This window comes from Rhincodon typus, chromosome 18 (assembly GCF_021869965.1).
Source record: "Rhincodon typus isolate 14 chromosome 18, sRhiTyp1.1, whole genome shotgun sequence".
Classification (NCBI taxonomy): Eukaryota; Metazoa; Chordata; class Chondrichthyes; order Orectolobiformes; family Rhincodontidae; genus Rhincodon; species Rhincodon typus.
In genome coordinates this window covers 3,112,698-3,136,301 of record NC_063349.1, presented here as the reverse complement: position 1 = coordinate 3,136,301, position 23,604 = coordinate 3,112,698, and the positions used below count along the sequence as shown (strand labels likewise).

Here is a 23,604-nt window from a genome sequence, read left to right as displayed (position 1 = left end):
CTCCACAATGGTGCAGGCACCTTTCCAGTCGCTAGGACATCCAGGAGGCTGCTGCCATGCGAAAGGCCCGCTCTCGCTGCCGTTGACGCCTCATGGCCCACTCTTGCCACTGATTGCTGCTGCCTCACTGCCCCGCTCTCGCTGCTGCCACTGCCTCACCGGCCCATGCTCACTGCCAAATGCTGTCACCTCAGCAGCTAGTTCTTGCCACCGATTGCTGCTGCCTCACTGGCCTGCTTTCGCCGCCGCTGCTGTACAAGTCAGGATGTGCTGGAATACTCCCCACTTTCCTGAATGAGTGCAACTCCAGCAACACGCGAAATGTTTGACACCTTCCAGGTCAATGCAGCCTGCTTGACTGGCACCACATCCATCACCGTCAACATTCACTCTGTTCACCACTGCTGTACAGTGGCAACAGTGTGTACTATCTATGAGATACACTGCAGCAACTGATCAAGGCTCTTCCCACCTTGCCATTAAACCCATGACCTCTACCAACATGGGAGTACCACCACCTGCAAGTTCTTCACCAAGCCATTCACCATTCTGATTTGAACTATGTCACTTTATCTTCACTGTAGCCGAAATCCCTGAAACCCCTCCTTAACAGTATTGTGGTTTATGTACACCCAAAGAACTGCAGCAGTTCAAGAATTTAGCTCACCACTACCACCTCCTCAAGGGAAATTAGGGGATGGACAATAAATACTGGCCAAGTCAGTGACACCCATATCCCATAAATGAATAAAACAAATCAGAATGCCCCCTGGTTACTGTGATTACTGTGAATAACCTTGTGTGATTTTGGATAGATGTTTCAATTTTTGTTTCTATTTCTTTTTTTCTAAATTTTACCTATTTTCATTTCAGAAGTCAGCTCCGAGGAGAAAGTGTGCTGCTTGCAAAATAATTGTGCACACAGTTTGTGTGGAACAGCTGGAGAAGGTAAGACACACCCTGGCCTTTGATATTTACAGGTCATCAATAGAAGAGGCAGTCTTTGGACTATCTGCGCTGCAGTTTGCTATTTCTCTGTTTTCTGTGCTACCTAAAATCAGGAAAAGATAAAGTTCTTACATTATCATGACAGCTAGGTGCCTGGTGGGGTGGCAGATATTCCTAATTGTATACGGTGGGATTCTCAATCATCTGGATCCCCAGTCTCCACAGTTACCAAGTCAAACAGGCTTGTTGTCAGGCATAGGATCTAGCAGATCATTTACTCCTTTTTACTTCGAACTCAAGAGACAATTCAAAACATAATCATGCCATTAGACCTCACCTTCGTACCAGTACACATTAGGTAGAAAGGGGTGCTATCTTTTCTGGTGAGGTGTTAAAACTCTGAGTGAATGTAAACAATCCCACAATACAATTCATCAAAGACAAGGGGAGCTTTTCTCTGTCCAGGTTTATGCTTATTCTTCAGATTGTCAGATTTTCTTTGTACTGGAGCACTGATGCATCCTCACGGGTGCAGCAGTTTGGATGAGACTTTAAAGTGAGGGCCCATCTGTTCTCTCAGGCAGATTCTACAATAGTATTCAAAGATGAACAAGGGAGTTCTCCAAATATCCAGACCAATATCCCTCTCTCAACTAGAAACAAGAAGATTATCCCATTGTACGATATTGTTCAGCATAATATCACTGTAATGCTCAACTAATATGACAGCAGTTCAAACTAATTTAGTATGCGTAAAGCACTTTTGACCTTTGCTGCAAAAAATGAAGAAATATACACATTGAGTTTATCTGTAGTGATTAATCCAAGGTTGTTGAATACCTATTTAAGCAATGTGAAATCTCCAATTTACCTGAAATTGCATGAACACAGCTTTCCAAGTCTTGCTGTACTTTCCATAAACACTGGGACTAAGTTGGCAATGTATCTGCCTGGTTCGTATGGACACAGGCTGCCGATAGATTTGGTTTCCAACCAGTGATTATCAGCTCGCTGACGTTAGTATGTGGATAATCGGGATCCAACTGGCACAGAAATAGATAAACCTTGGAGCCAATGCACATATAAACTTACAGGATTGTTTCTTTTTTTCATGCAGTAATTCCTCCATTTTTTGTAGTAAATAGTTAGAGTAAGAGACCCAGAAGAAACACAACCTTATGTTGGAAATTCTTGCTGATTTTTATTTAGATCAGTTTCCATTGCAAGCCAACCTACCGGGAGGGAGGTAGCCGTTCTCTCAGAGAGGTAAGTACTGGCACCTTACAAATCACGCTCTTACTCATCGATGCTAAGGTATTTGTTAGACAAGAGGAACAAAATGTCCTTTCTTGTATTGGAACTATTTATATAACTCATTGGAACAGCAATATATAAATAAACCCCAATAAATACAAATGGTTGCTCTATTGACAGTGGTTTTGAGTAAAGGCATCATTTATCCTGGTGCTGAATAGTATTAAAGGTTCTAAATTTGATTCACAATGCTTTGAACTGCTGTAGTATGGTTTGATACCCCTTTCCTATTACAACTGCATGACTGCTCTGTGTGGTGTGTGTGTGTGTGCCCAGCAAATAAACACACCAGATCAGAGGCTGGGAATTTTGCAGCAAGTAACTCTCCTCTGGTTTCCCTAAAATCTGTACACCACCTACAAGCCACAAGTTAGGAGTATGATGGAATAAGCCCCACTTGCCTGCATCCACACTGTAGGGATTCTATGATTCTATGTGTGCAGCTCCAACACAACTGAAGAAGCATGACACCATCCAGGACAAAGCGACCAATTGATTGGTACCACATCCACCACCTTCCATTAGAGATGAGCAACAAATGAATCTTGGACTAAGTCAGATTAAGTAAGAAATTCAGTCTAGAGCTGTAAGAAGTGATTATTTAAAGTAACGTGATCTCTTCAGCAGAGTTTTGTGAGACATCATTGGGTTCACAGACGGCGTCAGGAAGGAAAATGCAAGCAATGCGGAAAGGTATGAATCTACCCTCCTGCGCCATTGTTCCATTCTGTCCATCCCATTCTCTGATATCCCAAATTAGCTTTGCATTTGCAATGACTGTAGATTTGCCACTTACTGTCCCAATATTTGCCCCACTCATCATAACCACTCATTCTCCCCTTTGTGATATGTGATTCTTCATCCAAATCCCAATACTGCAAATTCTCCTGTGTAACATCCTATTTCCCTTTCTAGTCAGAATTAAGGTAAGGCTCCAAATTATTAGCATGAAGTGTGTCAATTTCTATTCCAAATGAAATACCTTTGATCCTTCCCCATTATTTATCCCAGAGTACAGAAAAGTAGGTATTGATAATGTAACTAGACTAGTAATCCAGAACCCCAGGAAAAAATTCAAATCTGGGGTATATTTTCTCCACGGCAGATGTTAAAACTTGAATTGTATAAAAAAAATCTGGTATTTTTTTAAAAAGCTAGCCTAATGGCGACCATGTCACCATGACCTAGAGTCATACAGCAAACAAACAGACTCTTCGATCCAACTTGTCCATGCCAACCAAGTTTCCCAAAACTAAACTAGTCCCACTAGCCTGCATTTGGCTCATATCCCTCTAAACCTTTCCTATTCACGTTTCTGTCCAAATGTCTTTTCAATGTTGTAACTGTACCTGCATCTAAAACACTTCCTCTGGCAGTTAATTCCCCATGCAAACCACTCTCTGTGTGAAAAAGTTGCCACTCAGGTCCAAATTAAACTTTCTCCTCTCACCTTAAAAATATGGTCCTAGTTTTTAATTCGCCCAACCTAGGGAAGAGATCTTTGCTTTCACCTTATCCATGCCCCTCATCATTTTATAAACCTCTAGAAAAGGTCACCCCTCAACGTCCAATGCTCCAGTGAGAAAAGTCCCAGCCTATCCTTATAACTCAAACCCTCCAGTCTCAGCATCATCTCGGTAAAACCTTTCCGAACCCTCTCAAAATTAATAATATCCTTCCTATAGCAAAGCAACCAGAACTGTACACAAAAGTGTCCTCACCAATGTTCCATACAAGCTCAAAATGCTGTTCCAACAGCTATACTCAATGGTCTGAGCAATGAAGGCAAACTTGCTAAACGCCTTCTTGACCACCCTGTCTGTGATGCAACTTTCAAACTTCTAGGTCTCTCTGTTCGACAACACCACCCAGGTTCTACCCATTAAATGTATAGGTCTTGCTCTTGCTTGTTTTACCAACATACAATACGTCACATTTATCCAACTTAAACTCCATCTACCAGTCCTCAGCCCATTGGTTCAACTGATCAAAATCCCTTTGTAATCTTTAATAACCATCGTCACTGTTGACTATACCATCAATTTTGCTGTCATCTGCAAACTTACTAACCATGCCTCCTGAATTCTCATCCAAATCGTTTATATAAATCTCCTTTAGTATCCTAGTCCCAGGAGCAGCACCAGCCCAGTTGGGAATTTAGATGTACAGTGGGCTGGTAGGGTTACTTGCACCTTCTGAATAGTGAGCAGCTCACCAACGGCATGCTAATGAAACCTGAACAAGAAGGTGGTTCAGGCCGCAGACAGCTCATCTGAGGCTGATGGGACTTACGATATCCAGCAGGATGCTCAGCTGGAAATGAACCCTTCAGCCTGAAGGTGCTCCAGATATGTTTTCAGATCTTTTTAAGAGAGCGTGATCAACACCTCTTTTAGTGGCTATACTGTCTCTACTGGTCTGTAAATTGTAATCTTTTTTATTTTGCAGGGTTTCCAACAGAAGTTTTCCTTCCACAGTAAGGAAATCATTGCCATCAGCTGCTCCTGGTGCAAGCAGGCAGTAAGTAGCTGTCACAGTTTAATATTCCAAGTTTGGAGGACTTAAATTTTAAAGTATTGTGAAAAATGTAGTTATTTCAAGTTTTCATAGAAATATCTGGAGTGGCTTCTTTAAAAAAAAATTGTTGAAAGCTCATAGTGGACATTGGAGATTTTTTAACAAGTTTCCTGGAAGTTACAAGACTGGTGATAATTGCTTGCTTTGTTGTAAATCCCTGTTTTGAACAGTGACCAGCATCAAGAGGTTCTTATTTTATTTGGCTCAATTGGAAGGAAACCTGCTAAGAGCAAGCTACCCAGCTGATTTCTTCTTGTTGAGTTCAGGGTGAAACCAATTTGTTCTTTTAAAAGAATGATTGAAGAAACAATTCAAAGTCATTGTTGCTGAGCAAGCTGAGTCTGCAAGACTTCAGAGACAACCATACCTGTTTAGTGACATGATCACACTAGCCAGAAAATCAGAACAACAAACTGCCATTAAATCTCGTTCTTTCTTCATTTCCTGTAGAGTGATCGTATGTTTTACTGATGTTTAGAGAGATAAGCATTTATACTTCTATACTACTGACTCTGTGTGTGTGTGTGTATGTGTTTGTGTATGTGTTTGTGTATGTGTTTTAACCAATTGTTGCAGCTTTATTGAATAAAGCAATAACAGTCTTTATTAAGAAACCTGGTTGATAGAGCTTGTTATTTAAAAAAGGTTGGCTTGGAGTCATTGAACTAAAGCAGCAGTATACTCCTCCAACCTCAGTTATAACATAAAACTGGGGACTCCGATCAAGATTCCCAATGCAGTCAAAGTTTAATTGGGACCAGGATACTAATATTTGGAAAAGGATAAAAAGAAATGCGTCAGGTTTCTTATTCATTATTATATCAAAATAGTTTTGACAATTGCTTGGTAAGGGGGTGGTGGTTGGTGTCGGCGTATTTATCCCTGAATGATTTGCAAAGAATTATCATGATTAAGCTAATTGAATTGACTGGGAAGTTAGATGAATGATAAAAGTAGGGACTAGAAAGGTAAGCATAATTGATGTAATAGCACATTTGTAATTAGAACTGAAAGACAAACCAGATGATGAGTTAATTGAGTTAGTGAGATTTCAATAGTAATCTTTTGATTTTAATTTGATTTGATTTATTATTGTCACATGCACCGAGATACAGTGAAAAGTATTATTTTGAGTGCTATCCAGACAAATTATACCTTACACAAGTACATCAGGGTAGTAGAACAGAATGCAGAATACAGTGTTACAGCTACAGAGGAGGTGCAGAGAAAGATCAGCTGTCCTATATAAGAGGTCTGTTCATAAGTCTGATATCAGCAAATGAAGTAGCTTGAACAGCAGAAGAAATAGAAATTAAAATAATTGAACTTGAAGAAGAAACACTGAGAGCACAAAAAGAGCAAGCACTTGAGAGAGGATAAAGAAAAAGAACTTAAGAAGTTAGAGCTAGAATTTAAAGTGTGAGAAAAGGCCAGGGAGAGAGAATACCAACTTAAACAAAGACATATCTGACTCCAGGGAACATTCTTACAGGGGAGATCAGACTCTAGTTCAAGACCCAAACAGGAACAGGTAATTTTTTAAAAATTGCCCTCCTAAAATTTGATGAAATGGACACTGAGGCAATTTTCATTTTATTTGAAAAGGTAACTAAGCAGATGAAGCCACTAAAAGAAACTTGACATTGTTCATGTAATGCAGGCTAATTGGCAAAGCTCATTACATTTATGCCTTGCTCTCTGAAAATGCTTCTATTGATTGAGGTGTGAAAACAGCCAATTCTTGGTGCGTAGGAGTTGGTCCCCGAGGCAGACAGGCTAAAATTTCAGAATATCCAGAAACAGCCTGAACAAATAAAATTTGAAGGTGAAGCAAAATAACTTTGACTGTTGAACACAGGTATTAAAAAACAGGAGACTATGTATGTGAAACTTAGGAAATAATTGTCTGAGGAGAATTTGAAAATTCATTTCATCCATTAGTAAGAAATACTAGAAATTTAGAAGGTTGCAACAGGAAGACAGGTAACTGAGATGGCTGGCGATTATACACTGGCCCTGAAGTCCATCATGTTCCTTCAGCATCTTCCACCCAAAAAAATGCTGGAGAACTTCAGGACTTCAAAATCAGTGGTAGGGAAATTACTGGAGCAAATAGTGAAGCAGAAAATTAATCTCCACTCAGACAGATAAGATTTGATCAGAGATAATCGGCATGGCTTTTTCAGAGCGAGGTCGTGCCTAATAAATGGGGTGGAATTTTTCGAGGAGGTGACCAAGTATTTCGATAAGGTAGGGCAGTTATAGTCATGGAGTCATACAGCACGGAAACAGACCCTTTGGTCCAACTTGTCCATGTCGACTGGGTTTCCAAACTAAACAAGTTCCACTTGTCTGCGTTTGGCCCATATGTCTCTAAACCTTTCCTACTCATGTACATACCCAAATGTCTTTAAAATGTTGTAACAGTATCTGCATTTCCCAATTCCTCTGGCAGTACATTCCACATACAAACCACCCTCTGTATGAAAAAATTGCCCTTCAGGTCCCTTTTAAATCTTTCTCTTCTCACCTTACAAATATGCTACCTAATTTTGAACTCTACCCTAACCATGTATTACATAACAGGCTGCTGTTGTTTTTTTTTCCTAATCAACCTGTTCAGAGATGTTATTGCACACCTCTGGAGCAGGAAGGACTTGAACCCAGGCATCCTGGCCCAGGGGATTGGTACCGCCACTGCACCACAAAAGGGCCATATGGATGTAGTTTATAGTTTGAATGGAATTCAGCAAGGCCTTTGACAAGGTCCTGTATGGGAAACTGATAAAGAAAGTTAAAATCTCAGATTCCAGGGTAACTTGACAAGTTGGCTTCAAAATTAGCTTTGTGACAGGAAACAGAGAGTGGTGGTAGAAGACTGTGTGACTGGAGCCTGGTGTGCAATGGCATACCACAGAGATCAATGCTGGGTCCCTTATTGTTTGTGACATTTGTAAATGATGTAAATAAAATGTGGGGGTTGTTTAGTAAGTTTGTGGATACACAACGATTGGCCAGGCGGTTGACAGTAAGGAGGAAGGTGTTAGGTTACAGAATCCCTACAGTGTGGGAACAGGCCCTTCGGCCCAACAAGTCCACACCAAACCTCAGAGCATCCCACCCAGACCCACCCCCCTACAACCCAATCTACACCTCCCTGAACACTATGGGCAATTTAGCATGGCCAATCCACCCAACCTGCACATCTTTTGACTGTGGGAGGAAACTGGAGCATCTGGAGGAAACCCACGCAGACACGGGGAGAACGTACAAACTCCTCACAGACAGTTGACCGAGGCTGGAATCGAACCCGGGTCCCTGGCGCTGTGAGGCAGCAGTGCTAACCACTGTGCCACCCTAACAGATTAGTCAGATGGACACATCAATGGCACTTGGAACATCACCCTGATAAATATGAGGTGATGCACTTTTGAAGAAGGAACAAGACAAGTTATACAATGAATGGCAAAACACTAGGAAGTTCAGAGGAACAGAGGGACCTTGGGGTGCTTGTCCACAGATCCCTGAAGATAGTAGGAAAGGTAAATTGGGTAGTTTTAGAAAGCAAACTGGATGCTTACCTTTTCAGTCATGGCAAAGATTATAAGAACAGCTCATGCCGGAGCTGCGTAGAACTCTGTTTAGGCCACAGCTAGAGCACCCTGTACAGTTCTGGTCATTACACTATATTGTAGAATCCCTATGGCGTTGAAGCAGGCCATTAAGCCCATCATGTCCACACCAACTCGCCGAAAAGCATCTCAAACAGACCCATCTCTCTGTAACCCTGCATTTCCCTAGCTTGCACATTTCCTGGACACTATGGACAATTCAGCATGGCCAATCTACCTAATGTGTGCATCTTTATACTGTGGGAGGAAACTGGAGCACCTTGAAGAAACCCATGCAGACATGGGTAAAATCTAGAAGCTCTATGCAGACAGTCACCCAAGTGTGGGATTGAACCAGGGTCCCTGGCATTGTGAGGCACCATTGCTCACTGCTGAACCACCATGCTGCTTCGTATAGGAAAAATGTGATTACAATGGAGGGCTGCAAAGGAGATTCACCTGGATGTTGTCTGGGATGGAGCATTTCAGCTATAAACAGAGGCTGGATAAGCTAAGGCTGTTTGCTTTGGAGCAGAGAAGGTTGAGGAGGAACCTGATAGAGGTATAAAAGATTGAGAGGCATGGACATTGTGGATAGGAAACAGCTGTTCTCCTTAGTCAAAAGTTCAATAATATAGGGGCATAATTTTAAAGTGAAAGGTAGGAGGTTTAAAGGGTATTTATGGAAAACCTTTTCACCCAGAGTGTGGTAGGGGCCTGGAATGCACAGCCTGGGAGGACTGTTGAGGTGGGAAACCTCACAACCTTTACAAAGTACTTGGATGAGTACTTGAAGTGTCACAACATTCAAAGCTATGGGCCTATTGTGGGAAAGTGAGATTATGTAGGGAGTAGTACATTTTTGAAGGTATGGACCTGATGGGCAGAAATGCCTCTTCTGTATTGTATGATTCTATGACTTTCTGGCTGTTAACAGTACTCTATTGCCAGCTTCATACATCCCACAACCACTCAGACAGAAGCTCAGAGAAGCCCCAAGACTGAAATGTGTGATAAGACAAGGTTAATGCGGCAAACCAAGAATTATAGGTATGTGGGTCGTTGGAGGTAGAAATTGAGGGGAGTTGCATAGGGTGAGGAAAATTGGGCCTATCAAAATAGTTTGGATACTATTATTGATAGTTCATTAAAGTTACATCAGTTGCACTAAAAGCTTTATGAAGCATATTTGTATATTCTAGTGTGAGGCACCTGTCTCAGGTAACATTCAGAATGGAAACAGGGAACTCAAACTAACTAGCAGTTAGTACCTTTGTGTCAGTTCCACCACACGACTGACAAGGAATAAGTGGAATTGAATGGGATGCTGGGTGACACAGAATGGTTGCCAAAGAACAAACATCTTCCAGGAAGAGTAATACAGATGTCACATCAATTCCTTAGCCTGGTTGAAGCAACAGGGCTTCAGACAATACAACCAGGTGACTTCAAAGCTAGAATCAATTTAATGATCTAGTAACCACTGGAAGAGGAAGTGTGCAGTGATGAGCCATTTTGATTAGTCAGTCCTGAGAGCATCGAATACTTGGCCTTGGATTTCACTGGCATCATGCTAATAAGCTACACATAGTTGCTCTCAGTGGCAGATCAGGCCACTGTACCTCCTGTAGCAGCCGCCAGGTAAACAAAGGTGAGCGTTCAGGAAATAGGCAATCTGGTCATGAGGGGAGAGATTGCTGGGAGAGATAGTGGTGACATTCGGAGAGGATTTAGCAGCAACTACAGTGGTGTAGTGGTTGCAGCAGAAGCACATGGTCTTAAATGCACATTTCAAAATTTTTACCTCAGAAGATGTTGCTAAACAAGTAGTCCCTTTAAGAACACCCTACTTTTATAATTTTTATTTGTTCTTTCATGGGAGCATGGGTGTCACTGGCTAGGCCAGCAATTAATGCCCTTCCCAAATTTCCATTCAGAAGTTGGTAGTGAGCTGCCTTCTTGAATTGCTGCAGTCCACTCGGTCTTGGTAGACCCACTGTGCTATTTGAGAGTGAGTTCTAAGAGTTTGACCCAGGGACAATGAAGAAATGATTATACATTTCCAAGTCAGACAGTGACTGTCTTTAAGGGGAACTTGCAGATGGTGTCTGCTGCCCTTATTTTTCTAAATGCTAGAGGGTGCAGCTTTGAACTGTGTGCAAAGTAACTTGGTAATTCCAAGGCCAATGCCAATGCTTTATGGGTTTATATTGCACCTGGTGGAATTTGAATTCATCTGGAAATTCATTGAAAGCTAGTCTTAGGGATGCAGAACATGGATTGTCATTATAAACCCACAGATGCCTTTTATGGGAGGAAATCTGCTGTTTGCACCTGCTCTGGCCCATGCGTGACTGCAGACACACAAGAATGTCACTGACTCTGAAATAGTGTAGCAAATCAACTTAGTTCAATGGTAATTGGGAATTAGAATTTTAAAAACAGAATCCATGTCAGGCATGGGCACTGAATGCAAATTTTGTTTCTGGCCTTTAGCAACATAAATATGATAATCAATATGATTACTTTATTAATATAAGTGGGCAGCACATTGGCTCAGTGGTTAGCACTGCTGCCTCACAGCATCAGTGACATGATTTCAATTCCAGCATCAGGTGACTGTCTGTGTGGAGTTTGTACATTCTCCCTGAGTCTGCATTGGTTTTCACCAGTTGCTCTGCCAGACTGGATCAGGTCTGGGTGGAGAGCTCTTCAGAGAGTTGGTGCAGATTAGATGGGCCAAATGGCCTCATTCTGTACTGAAGGGATTCTGTGATTCTCTGAATATAACGTGCAATGCACTTCCAGCTTGAAATGGACATGCACTTCCTATGCAACATATTAAAGGCTTAGGAGCTTGTTTGATTCCTGATGATTAAAGTGCTGCTGACCCATTTTCTATGCAAATTGGTTTTGATAACGAGAGCCATTTCTGTCACTAACTGGATAAATGTGAGCAATGTTGGAATCTAGTTATGTGCTTCATCTGTTAGCTGTGAAACAGTTGTTCAGGCATTGGGCAAGATCTCATATTATCCTGTGATCAAGCTGTTACTATTCTACAAATATTCTCAATCTTATTAGGTTAAGCTTGATGGTGGGGAATGGCAACTATTGCTTGCCTCCTGGAATGGATGGTGTGTGGCTGACTGCCTACTTGTATAAATTTAAGGGTCATTCATCAATCCAATGGTCTGAAACAACCATAAAGACTTCCATCTATTCAAAGTACAAAGAGTCCCAGAGAATGAACCATGTAGTAAATGCAAGACATATGATGCCTACATCTTTGGTCAGTCCCATGTGATTGATTTCTTCCAACAAGATAACTGCTATTGTCTCATGGAGACTCATAGCAATAGTTCATCATTCGTATTTATGGGAGATGGTGGGACAGTGGTCTGGGGGCCTCAGTGATTCCAAGGCCAAGGCCAATGCTTTATGGGTTTGTATTGCACCTGGAGAAATTTGAATTCATCTGGAATTGAAAGATAATCTTAGGGATGGAGAACATAGATTGTCATTATAAACCCACTGATGCCTTTTGGGGGAGGAAATCTGCTGTTTGCACCTGCTCTGGCCCATGCGTGACTGCAGACCCACAAGAATGTCACTGACTCTCTGGAATAGTGCGGCAAATCAACTTAGTTCAATGGTAATTGGGAATTAGAATTTTAAAAACAGAGTCATAGAATCTTTACAGCATGGAAAGAGACCCTTTGCCCCATTGTGTCTGTGCTGGTCATCAAATATCCAACTATTCTAATTCTGTTTTCCAGCATGTGACCCATTGCCTTGTGATCATGTTGCCTTATAATTCCATTACACAGTCACTAATAAAGAACAAATCATAGGCTTTGGGCAACCTGAGGATACTGCTGGATTAGCTTGTATTTGTCTCTGTCACACAGAAGTCCCCATACAAGAAAAGATATATACGTAACAGTCCAGTCTACTGGATCCTGCATCTGGCAAGATTTGATTTCCATGGCTGCTCCTGATGGAATCTCACTGCTTTCTTGCTTTGCCTGTGTTCTGGTATTTATTTTGGCGTACCCTGTGGTCTCACAGTAACAACTCCTAACTTGCTTGGTGACCTTTTTGTGAACTAGCACCTAGTTTGTGCAGTCAAGGGTTCCGAACTTGATGCACAATCTTTATGTTCCCAATAGTTGATGCTTTGTCAGATGCACTTTTTGGGGTTTTATTTTGGTATCATCGGAAGAATAAATTGTTCATGAAATAGCACTTTCTTCTTCCTCAGTGTCTCAGCAGACCGCTTCACTTATCTCTTTAATAACAGAACATTTTGATGCCCTGTGTGACAGCTTTAAAATGACTGTTTTATTGAACAATTTAACAGCATGAAGATAAAAACAATATAAATACATCTCATTAGGTTAAAGAAATATTTTTGATCAACATGCTCTAAACAGATCTCTGGGGCAGGTGGGAACATTAAAAGTCTTTCTTGAAATGTGGGCTAGACTTGCAATTACTGACCATTTCTAACTGCTCTGGAAAAAGTGATGGTGAATGCATCACAAATGATCTACTGAGAACATTATTGTTTACAAGCCATCTGGAAATTGGTTTCATGTGAAGGTGGTTAAAAGACTTAACTCTAATGAATTGGTCATTTGGTGGACAGAACTTGAGTACTAAAAAAAAGACATCTTGTCAAAGCTTTTCATCTTGTGCGCAGCAGGATATTTTGCAAGAATTTTCGCTTGAAGTTGTGTTGTTGTATCAATTGTTACATGGTTGATTGTTTACAGATGGCTTCTGGACACTTCCAATGTACATTTACCATAGTGATTTAGCAGTAGTGTCCCTACCTCTGAGCCAAAAGATCTGGGTTCCAGTCCCACGTGCCCCGGAGGTACATTTACAAAGTCCGCATGTTAGGGCTGTTGATATATCAGTAAAGAATGGTCCTCCTCAAAAACTGTAGTGCCAGGATGGGGGGGTGTTTCTTTCTTGAATACGATTTCATCGGTGGGTAAGCATGACTCTCGCTGGACACCATTTTTTTCTCAGGATAAAGGAAAGTTCCAATTCGAAAACACAGCAAATAATCCTCATGTGACCATAAGACATAGGAGCAGAAATTAGGCCATTCAGCCCATTAAGTCTGCTCTGCCATTCAATCATGGCTGATAATTTTCTCAACCCCATTCTCCTGCTTTCTCCTTTGATCCCCTTATCAATTAAGAACATATCTAACTCTGTCTTAAATATACTCAATGACCTGGCCTCCACAGCCTTCTAAGGCAGTGAGTTCCACAGATTCACCACTGTCTAGCTGAAGAAGTTTCTCCTCATTTCCATTCTAAAAGGTCTTCCCTTTACTCTAAGGCTGTGCCCTCAGGTCCTAGTCCCTCCTACCAATGGAAACATCTTCCCAACATCCACTCTGTCCAGGCCATTCAGTATTCTGTAAGTTTCAATTAGAAACCCACTCGTCCTTCTAAACTCCATCAAGTATAAACCCCTAGTCCTCAAACATTCCTCATATGTTAAGCTTTACATTCCTAGGACCATTCTTGTAAACATCCTCTGAACCTGCTCCAGAGCCAGTACATCCTTCCTGAGATACAGGGCCCAGAACTGCGCACAATAATCGAAATGTGACCTGACTTATAGAGCCTCAGAAGTACATCCCTGCTTTTATATTCAAGTCATTTCAAAATAAATGCCAACACTGCATTTTGCTTCCTAACTACTGACTCAACCTGCAAGTTTACCTTGGGAGTTCTAGTCAAGGATTCTCTCAAGTCTCTTTGCACTTCAGATTTCTGAATTTTCTCCCCATTTAGAAAATAGTCCATGTCTCTATTCTTCTTACGAAAGTGCGGGACCTCACACTTTTCCATGTTGTACTCCATCTGCCACTTCTTTGCCCACTCTCCTTACCTGTCCAAATCCTTCTGCAGATTCCCCACTTCCTCAATAGTTCCTCCCTCTACCTATCTTTGTATCATGTGCAAACTTAGCCAGAATGCCCTCAGTTACTTCATCTAGATCATTAATCAATGAAGTGAAAAGTTGTGGTCCCAACACTGACCCTTGTGGAAGACCACTTGTCACTGGCTGCCATCCTGAGAAAGACCCTTTTATCCCCACTCTCTGCCTTCTGCCAGATAGCCAATCATCTATCCATGCTAGCACCTTGCCTCTAACACCATGGGCTCTTATCTTACTCAGCAGCCTCCTGTGTGGCACCTTGTCAAAGGCTTTCTTGAAGTCCAGGTGAATAACATCCATTGTCTTTCCTTGGTCTAACCTGCTTGTTACTTCCTCAAAGAATACTAGCAGATTGGTCAGGCGTGACCTCCCCTTGAAGAAACCATGCTGACTGTGCCCTATTTTACCATATACTTCCAGGTATTCAGAAATCTCATCCTTCACATTGGGCTCCAAAATCTTACCGCTGACCAAGGTTAGGCTAATCAATTTGTAATTTTCCGTCTTTTGTCTGACTCCCTTTTTAAACAGAGGTGTCACATTAGTGATTTTCCAGTCCTCTGGAATCCTCCCTGAACTCTAGCAACTCCTGAAGGATCGCCACTAATACCTCAATTATCTCTTCAGCTAACTCTTTTAGAACACTGGGGTATAGTCCATCTGGTCCTGGAGATTTATCCACCTTCAGGCCATTCAGTTTTTCTAGCACCTTCTCCTTGGCGATGGCCACCATACTCAGGTCTGCCCCCTGTCTCTCTTGAATGTTTGTACCAAGGAAAAGAACTGTCCTTACTAAACAATGTTTGGTCAAGGGAAAAGCCATTAATAGTATTTTCGTTGAAAAGACATTTAGCTAATTTTTTTTGTCAAATTGCTTTTTCTTTTTCAGTTTCACAATAAAGTGACATGTTTCATGTTGCATCACATCGAAGAGCCGTGTTCGCTAGGTGTGCACGCTGCAGTCATTATACCCCCGACATGGATTATAAAGGTGAAAAAACCACAGGTATAAAGCACAGAGCACCATCATCTGTCTCATAGCCATTCTCAGTACTCTTTCCTTGAGGTTCTACATTAGGGAGCCTCATCACGAGGTAGGGATGTCACCATATCAACTATAGCAGCACCCTATCCACCCAGAAAATATCCTGGCATATACTAACCAAGATATTTAACCACTTCGCTGGCATGTCATGCTCCTTTAAACTGCTTCATGTGGCACTATGCTTTGGCTGACATGGATATGTTGGATGCTTCTTTTTAAATAAGGTGGAATATTGAAAGTTAATGAAACTAGTGTTATTGTTAACTGTTTGTTGCTGCATGTCCTTCTATTAAGTGTGTAACATGTCTTCTACTTGAATCAAAGCATGAGCATGGTTAAATACAAGAGATGTAAACACAGTGCATGGAAAGTTCTGACCCAAGTAATTATTGGGTGTTGTTACAACCTTACTGGATAGGGAAATATGACTTGGAGGGGCCTATGAAAAATAGGCCAGAATGTGAATCACAGGAGAATTCAGTTCCCTGAATATTGACTGGGAAAACAGTAGCAGAAAATCTCTGAAGAAATGAATGTTTCTAGAGGTGGTGCAGTATTTCTTCCTTACTCAGTTTAACAAACAACTAACAGTGGTCAGAGGCTTTCCTGGAACATAATCTTCAACCACAGCCCAGGTTTTATGCAGAAGGGTAACAATAGGTTCAGTAATTGCAGCAGTATACTCGTGCCTTACTATGTCTAGTTCACTACCTTTTTGCTAATGGTAGCACTTCTCTCCTGATGTGAGAAGCATTTCCTGTAGTATAAATTATCCAGCTGAATAAAATCACCTCAGATTGCCTTTTATTTTGGACTACACTTCAGATACTCATACTCTTAAGTCTAGAATGAAGAGATTATCACCTGGTAAGATGGAGCTAATATCCATTACAGTTTTAGTAACTAGAAAGCACTCTCATTCTTTCTTATCCAATTGTGGTGTTGTTCATGCACTGTAGCCAAAGCTTGACTACATCCACATGGTAAAGGACATGTGTCAGCAGTGCAGGAGACATTTCTGAGCTCTTTAACATTGGCTGTAATTGTCCATGGTTGTGGGCTATAAATTTTGCAGAATCAATATGCACTGATTATGCGTCCCAAGTGTATGCTATGCTTCTCAAACGATTACATTCGAATGTTTCAGTTTCAAGTCATCGCTTGCACTCAGTCTCCTTTCTGCATCAGTTAAGTTGTACTGTGTACTATGATAAAATAACGAATAACTGGCCAAAACAAAGCATTCAGCAGTCAGCATATGTAACACAGGCATTAAGGAATTCAAAGGCCACTGAAGGTCATTGAATGAATTTCATGAAGGGGTTAACTTCAGAGGAATAGTGAATCTATTTGGGCCAATACTTATTGGCGTTTAGGAAAATGAGAGGTGGCCTTATTGAAATATGCAAGATATTGAAGGGTCTTTAAAGGTTAGATGTTGAGAGGATGTTTCTTCTCTCTGGAGAATCTAGAGCTAGTTTCAAAATAAGAGGTATCCCACAAACAGATGAGGAGTAATTTCTTCTCTCAGAAGGTTGTTAACTTTGGAATTCTCTTTGCTAGAAAGAAATGGAAACTGAGTTATTGAACATATTCAAGGCTGAATTGGGCAGAATTTATTTCTACAAGGAAGTCTGGGATTATGGGTGCAGACAGGAAAATAGGGTTGAGGCCACAGTCAGGTAAACCATGATCTGTCTGAAATTGGTGCTAGTTCAAGAGGTTGGTTGGCCTCCTCCTCCTATTTCCTATGTTTTCACTTTCAAGGACTCTGGCTTGACCTCCTCAATTTCTGTTCCAATCCAACTTGAAGCACATAAAGTGTCAGAAAAATGTCAAAGTAGGCAGTAACTTTGCAGTGTAGAAACATTGCAATTACCATGGTGACTAGATTGCACTGGACTCCCTAGAGAGTGTACCAGCCTTGATCCATGCAGAAGATATCTAGAATTTGTCCAAAAATGGCCAGGACAGGAACTTTAAGCTCTTCCCTTCTGCCGCCATTTAATTCTACTTTGAAGATGTCAAATTGAACAGTGGATAGTGAAAAATCATTTCTGTTCTGAGGAAGGGTCACTGGACCCAAAACATTAACTCTGTTTTATCCTTCACGGATGCTGCCAGACCTGCTGAGCTTTTCCAGCAACTTTGTTTTTGTTCCTGATTCACAGCATCTGCAGTTCATTCGGTTTTTATTAGTGAAAAATCATTGGCTGTCTCCTCTAAGAGGAATAGCTTTTATATTTTCCAACCTTCTCTATCCTTTGTTATGAAATTTGGCATTATTCTCACAGATAACCAAATGCACTGTGCCTTCATAATCTGGCTGTCTGGTTACAGCTGGCCTAGGCTCAGAGTAGCAGATGAAACAGCATTTGTGTTAATTACTTTATCTGATGGAATTATTCTTTGTTTTCTTCACAATAATTCCTTCCAATCACTGAAGGAGAGTTGAGTCACTTCAGACTTTGAAATGTTCCAATTATTAACAACTTAAATTTTATAAACGCAAATCCAATTGGGAGGCACAGTGGCACAGTGGTTAGCACTGCTGCCTCACAGTGCCAGTAACCCAGGTTCAATTCTAGCCTCAGGCAATTGTCTGTGTGGAGTTTGCACATTCTCCCCGTGTCTGCGTGGGTTTCCTCCAGGTGCTCCGGTTTCCTCCCACAGTCCAAAGATGTGCAGGTTAGGTGGATTGGCTATGCTGAATTGCCCATAGTGTTCAGAGAGGTGTAGATTAGGGGGATAGGTCTGGGTGGGATGTTCTGAGGTTTGGTGTGTACTTGGTGGGCCAAAGGGCCTGTTTCCACATTGTAGGGATTCTATGATAAAATTGTATTATGCTGGCAAAATACTGCTGTAAGGGAAAGCAATATAAGATTTTTATCTTATATTTCTCTACTTTCTTGGCATTAACTAATAGAGTTGGTTAGCTCAATTAGCTGGATGCCTGGTTTGCAATGCAGTGTGATGCTGACTGCATGGGTTCAATTCCCACATGGGCTGAGGTCACCATGAAGGACTCTCTCCTTGCTTGAGGTGTGGTGACCATCAGGTTAAATCACCACCAGCCCCCTCTCTCTCTTTAAAATGAGAGAGCAGCCTAAGGTCTTGTAGAACTATGGTGATTTTACTTTATTTCTAGATCTCTATACTCAGATAAAGGTGGGTCACCTATTAAGTTTTTGCTGTGTTGTGTATGAAAATTTACAGGGCAACTATCATCGAGGGGCCCAATATTAAAATAAATCATGAACATGAAATCTGATTTTAATGTTTATTATCTCAATGACATTGTGTCACAGTGTTTACCGTGTTTGACATTGCAACAATAGTGAAGCAACAGAAAATTTTGCATTAATTGTAAAGTGCTTTAAGAGGTCCAAAGGATACAGAATTGCACATCATTCTCAGATTTGTAAATTTGTGACTTTACAGCATATTTCTGCTTAAACTAGACCTATGTCCCCACACCTATGCATAGATGCTCAAGAAAAATTTGGTGCCCTTCAACTCTTAATGCATGAATCACTGAAGGCTAGTATGCAGGTACAGCAAGTAATTAGAAAAGCTAATAGAATGTCATTGTTTATTGTGAGGAGAATTGAATACACAAATGAGTTATACAGGACATTGGTGAGATCATACCTCAAATACTGTGTATAGTATTGGTGTCCACGTTCGGGGAAGGATGTAAATGTGTCGGAAAGAGTAATAGACTAATACCTGGAATGAGCATATTGTCTTATGAGGAAAGGTTGAACAGGGTAGTCTTTATCCAGTGGAGCTTAGAGTAAGAGGTGACTTAATTGAAACATCACATCGTAGTAATCTGACTGGACTAGTAATCCAGTGCCTCAGATTAATGTTCTGGGGACAAATCTCATCATGGCAGATGAGTAAAATTTCAACAGAGTAAAATACTAGCCCAATGGCGACCATGTAACCACTGTCAATTGCTATAAATACCAACTAATGCATTTTAGGGAAGGAAAATGCCATCCTTACCTGGTCTGGCTGACATGTGACTCATCTCACAGCAATATAGTTGATTTAACAGCCCTCCAGGCAATTAGGGATGTGCAACAAATGCCAGCCCAGTCAATGACACCCTCATTCAATGAGCAAAAGTTAAAAGGTGCTGAGGAGTCTTCACAGGATGGATCTTAAAAAAGATGTTTGCTCCTGCAAGAAAATGTGGAACTAGGCATCACTGTTTACAAATAAAAGTCACCCATTTAAAACAGAGATAAGAACTTTTTCTCCAGGGTTCATATACCTTTGGAACTTCCCAAAGAAGCAGTGCTGTTAGATTCTCAATTAGTGAGGGGTGAAAGGTTATCAGGTATAGTCAGGAATGAAAAGTAATCAGATCAGCATGATCCTATTGAATGCTGGAACAGGCTCAAGGGACTGAGTGGCCTACTCCTGCTCCTAATTCGTATACACATATATGTTTTAGATGTCATCAACTTTTTAACTCATCTTGGATTAATGTTAATTCTATCAACATTTTACTGAGATTCCAGAATCTTTTTCAACTCTGCTTGCTTCTAGGTTCTCATCATTTAGAAAGTACCCTATTCTGTTCTATTTTTTTGCCCAAAGTGAATTACCTTAAATTTGGCCTACATTCACAGGTTTGCCTATTCACTTAATATATTCCTGATGCTTTGTAATGTTAGGTTTCCATCTACATTGCAACTTGTCTTTGTTCTACCACAAACGTGCACATGTAGCTTTCCATGCCAGCCTTTAAGTCTTTAGTAATTAAGATGAAGAATTGATGCCTCCAACAACACAAATCTTTGCAGGATACCTCTAGTCGAGGTCTGCCACCAGTTGGACTAACTCCCTATTATCCTGACTTTCTGTATCTTACAACATAGCCAATTTCCAAACCAAGCCAACAGATTCTAGTCAATTCAAATTTAGCCAAAATCTCTCCTGAGGGATTTTATCACGTAACCCTTGATCGTCTGTTATTAAGTAACATCCAAGGCATATATTTTTCCTAATCCAACCTGTTCAGAGATGTTACAATGGAACATCTCTGGAACAGGTGGGACTTGACCCCAGATCTCATGATTCAGAGGTAGGGACACTACCACTACACCACAAGAGCCCTAACATCCTAGACATACTACTTGAGATACCTGTTCAGAAAACAAAAATTCAAACAGGTATGTCAGGCATTATCAGGCCAGGCAATGCCTCTGATTATCTGAACATTTTAAGATCGCATAGTCACTTTATCCTTAATTATAGACTAGTAATTTTCCACTAACAGATGTTAGGCTGGCTAGTCTATAATTCACTCTCTCCTCTTTCTTAACCAGGGTCATGACATAGACAAATTTCTAATATAAAGTTCCAACCCCTGAATGGTGAAAATTTTGAAAAAGCACGGTTAGAGTATCTGTAATCGTCCTCAGTTTGTTTCTTTTAAAACCGTGGGGTGGAAAACTCCTGGGCCTGTCACAATTCAGTGCCTGACTCTTAATTGGCAAATGCCATTTTGGTGAGTCAACCACCCCTGACGTAACATTAGGTCCTAAGATACTCGAGGAGCGGAAGAGATCATCTACGCTCGGTTCGCAACAAACAACTGCACCTCCCAGTCGCGAACCATTTCAACTCCCCCTCCCATTCCTCAGACGACATGTCCATCCTGGGCCTCCTGCAGTGCCACAACGATGCCACCCGAAGGTTGCAGGAACAGCAACTCATATTCCGCTCGGGAACCCTGCAGCCCAATGGTATCAATGTGGATTTCACAAGTTTCAAAATCTCCCCTCCCCCCACCGCATCCCAAAACCAGTCCAGCTCGTCCCTGCCTCCCTAACCTGTTCTTCCTCCCACCTATCCCCTCCTCCCACCTCAAGCCGCACCTCCATCTCCTACCGACCAACCTCATCCCGCCCCCTTGACCTGTCGGTCCTCCCTGGACTGACCTATCCCCTTCCTAACTCCCTACCTACACTCACCTTTCCTGGCTCCATCCCCGCCTCTTTGACCTGTTTGTTTCCTCTCCACCTATCCTCTCCTCCATCCCTCTTCTATCCGCCTCCCACTCTCTCCCTATTTATTTCAAAACCCCCTTCCCCTCCCCCTTTTCTGATGAAGGGTCTAGGCCCGAAACGTCAGCCTCTCTGCTCCTATGATGCTGCTTGGCCTGCTGTGTCCATCCAGCCCTGCACCTTGTTGTCTCAGATTCTCCAGCATCTGCAGTTCCTACTATCTCTGATCTAATATTATGACAACATAACTGAAGTTGAAACTGAAAATGGGTGGGAAAAAAAATAAGAATTTGCTAAGTTGCTGGTAGAGCAATATCCATAACATCCGGCACCACTGAAGTGCGAGAAAACGCCATGCAGACAGTCACCCAATTTAAGGTCAAAAAACAGAAATTGCTTTTGTTTCTGATTTACAGCATCCGCAGTACTTTTGGTTTTTAACCTACTTCAAGGTATTTACGGCGTCCCAACTTGTGGGGCACTTTGGGATCATGAATTCCTGCAGCTGCCATCAAGCCTGGATAGAGTGTTAGCGGCTGTGCGGCCCCTTTAAGTCCTCGCGCCTTTTTTCAAATGAGGAGGGTCACCTAACGGACAGATTTCGCCGCACGCCCCTGGACGGGGGCGACCCTCACATTTCTACTTACACCCGTCCCCACCCGCCATTCAACAGCGGTTGAATCCCGCCGACTTTCACTCTGGGATCCGCGGCGTCAAACTGGGACCATACCGGGTAAAGGCATTCGTGTTCATCAGTCAAAGCAAGACAGTTTATTTCTAAAAATTAACGTGTTCTGATAAAACTGCGGGCTAGGGCAGATGGGATTTCGACTGAGTCCGCCCGGCCGTAAAGGTGGCGTCAAACCACTGTACCACAAATGACCTGGAATCGTAGAGTCCCTGGAGTGGGGAAGCAGGCCATTTGGCCCATCCAGTCCACACCGACCCTCCGAAAAGTATCCCACCAAAACCCAACCCACTACCCTGTCCCTGTAACCATGCATTTCCCATGGCTAATCCACCTAACCTGCACATCCCTGGACACTATGGGCAATTTAGCATAGCCAATCCACCTAACCTGCACACTGTGGGCAAATTAGCATCGCCAGTGCACCTAACCTGCACATCTTCGGACCTCTTAGACTTTGGCTTTTAAATCAACGTACACCTTCATGGTCATCACATCCTGAGGTGGGATATGACCCCAGATTTTCTGGCTCTTCAGATACGGTGCTGATGGAAGTGGAATTGGAAGAAAGACACCTGAAGGGCAACGGATTAGATAGAAGCCCACCATTAAACATTCTGTTCAGTGAAATGTGGATTCACCAGAAAGTGTATGATGTAGGAGCAATTATAGAGACTTGGTCCAAACTGGGTGTGGTTGGACTTCTTACCTGAGGAAAGTCATTCAGGAATGGTGTATGAGGAGAGATTGGATCAGTTAGGACTATATTCACTGGAGTTTAGAAGAGTGGGATGGGGGTTTCATAGAAACTTATAAAATTCTAATAGATTAGACAGGGCAAACAAATGGCAGCAACAGTAACAACAGCCCTGAGTTTATTGGGACATGCCAATGTTGTTTAATGTTAAACCATTTTACCCATTTTGTTAGGTACCTGATCTGGAGCATCCTTCTGCTCCATTGTTTGGTCCTCTTGAAGGCTCCAGCTGATGGTGCTAAACATATTACAAATGCATTAGCACTTTGAGCAGTGCATCTTGAAATGCAGCTGGGACTGGCAAGGCTGCTACTGCAGCAAATTCTTAGTTGTCACAAGGTGCTGGTGGGCCACTTAAACCATTGTAATGGCCTGCCCACAATGGTGTAAGGTGAGGAGTTCTTTGACCCAATGACAATTTGGAATCAAGATTTCTCTGCAAATCAGGATGATGTTTGCCTTGGAAGGGAACGTTATGGTGTTCCCATAATAGTTTTGCACTTTCCCTTCTCCACGCCAGGGCTTGTGAAAGGGAGTTGGAATTGTGATACAAGACTTCCTTAATGTGGACATACCCATCTACATAAGTGGTGAATATCCATTAAATACACTTACCTTGAGTCTCATAAATGAATGGCGTGGAGGCTTTGAATTGTCAGAGAGAAAACTCCTTG

The 23,604-nt window shown here is 41.8% G+C and overlaps 1 protein-coding gene across 1 annotated transcript in view; it reads left to right on the top strand.

Annotated features, from left to right (window-relative positions):
* The window catches only part of dgki (diacylglycerol kinase, iota), a 176,640-nt gene that overhangs the window by 52,058 nt on the left and 100,978 nt on the right, over positions 1-23,604 (top strand). Inside the window, exons 4-8 of the mRNA XM_048608001.1 lie at positions 874-948; positions 2,158-2,214; positions 2,887-2,955; positions 4,711-4,782; positions 15,307-15,423. Of these exons, the coding sequence (XP_048463958.1) occupies positions 874-948; positions 2,158-2,214; positions 2,887-2,955; positions 4,711-4,782; positions 15,307-15,423 (390 nt within the window). The remainder of the gene's footprint in view (positions 1-873; positions 949-2,157; positions 2,215-2,886; positions 2,956-4,710; positions 4,783-15,306; positions 15,424-23,604) is intronic.